The sequence below is a fragment of the Phaethon lepturus genome, unplaced genomic scaffold (assembly GCF_000687285.1).
Source record: "Phaethon lepturus isolate BGI_N335 unplaced genomic scaffold, ASM68728v1 scaffold17827, whole genome shotgun sequence".
Classification (NCBI taxonomy): Eukaryota; Metazoa; Chordata; class Aves; order Phaethontiformes; family Phaethontidae; genus Phaethon; species Phaethon lepturus.
In genome coordinates this window covers 7,065-8,318 of record NW_010551340.1, presented here as the reverse complement: position 1 = coordinate 8,318, position 1,254 = coordinate 7,065, and the positions used below count along the sequence as shown (strand labels likewise).

General features: G+C 62.7%; 1 protein-coding gene across 1 annotated transcript in view; it reads right to left on the bottom strand.

The window, feature by feature from the left end:
- Positions 1–613: 613 nt before the first annotated feature.
- RNPEP (arginyl aminopeptidase (aminopeptidase B)) overlaps positions 614–1,254 on the bottom strand; it is a gene marked incomplete at its 5' end in the record, with an annotated part of 7,647 nt that continues 7,006 nt past the window's right edge. Inside the window, one exon of the mRNA XM_010290884.1 lies at positions 614–778. Within this exon, the coding sequence (XP_010289186.1) occupies positions 614–778 (165 nt within the window). The remainder of the gene's footprint in view (positions 779–1,254) is intronic.

The window sequence follows — 1,254 nt, the reverse complement described above, 5'->3', positions numbered from 1 at the left end:
CCGGCCGGGAGAGCAGGAGTACATCCCTCCCCGGACCCAAAAGCGAGCCCCAGCCCCCTGGAGGGGGGTGACACCTTGGTTCCCGACGGGGCAGAGAAGCAGTTCCCACCCGTTCCACCGTCCTCGGCAGCACCCGGGCACTGAAGCTGAGAGGCCCCAGTTTTGCGCCTCTGCTCCCACCACGGAGCCTGCAGGGCCCTCGCCGGGCCAACGCCCCGCGGTGCAGACAGCACCGGCCCCCAGGCAGAGGACCAGCTCCCCCCAAGCCTGCTGCTCCATGGGACCTGTTACAGCTTGGCAGGAGCCTGGCAAGGACCAGTGCAGATCAGGGCTATGGGCTCCTTCAGCTGCTCCAGCCCTGATGATGCCAAGGCCAGGCCTGTCCCTCAACCTGCACATCCCAGACCAGGAATGTCAGGGTCCCCTCCTCGGGCACCAGCCTGGTTCCTGCGCAGGAGGAGCAGGGAGTTACCCTACGGCTGCCCGTGGGTCGCTGGGAACAGGAAAAGCATGGAAACAGAAAAATTACAAACTTTATATAAGGAAAGGTGTGCCGTGATGGAGAGAGGGCTGAGGTCCTGCCAGTGGTAATGCATGCGGAGCCCAAGTTGCACTAGTCCTCTGCCACCTCCAAGCCCAGGATCTTCTTGACGTAGTTCTGGACATTGATGTGGAGCTGGGGGGCCGTAGCCGAGAAGGTCTCCATGGCCAGGGCCCGGGCTGACTCCGACCCGCCCCACATGGCACGGTAGAGGGGCAGGGTGTACTTCTGCTTTCCCTGCAGAGACAGAGCAGGGGTTACACCCCAACCTCCACCACGGCTCCAGTGGGGTGAAGCCCCAGGAGCCCCACATCCCCCCCAGGGCAGACCATCTCCAGCATCACCCTGGTCTTGGCCAGGGAGAGAGCACAGAGGAAAGGGACAGGATGGAAAATGCTGCCATGGGCACTGTGGCACCTGGAGAGGGCAGAAGACCTTGGCCTTAGAGAAAGAGTGGGCCCATATGAAACTCATCAAGTTCAACAAGGCCAAGTGCAGGGTCCTGCACCTGGGTCAGGGCAACCCTCGGTGTCAATCCAGGCTGGGGGATGAAGGGATGGAGAGCAGCCCCATGGAGAAGGACTTGGGGTACTGGTGGATGAAAAGCTGGACGTGAGCCGGCGACATGTGCTTGCAGCCCGGAAGGCCAACCACATCCTGGGCTGCACCCAAAGCCACGTGGCCAGCAGGGCGAGGGGGGAGATTCCGCCCCT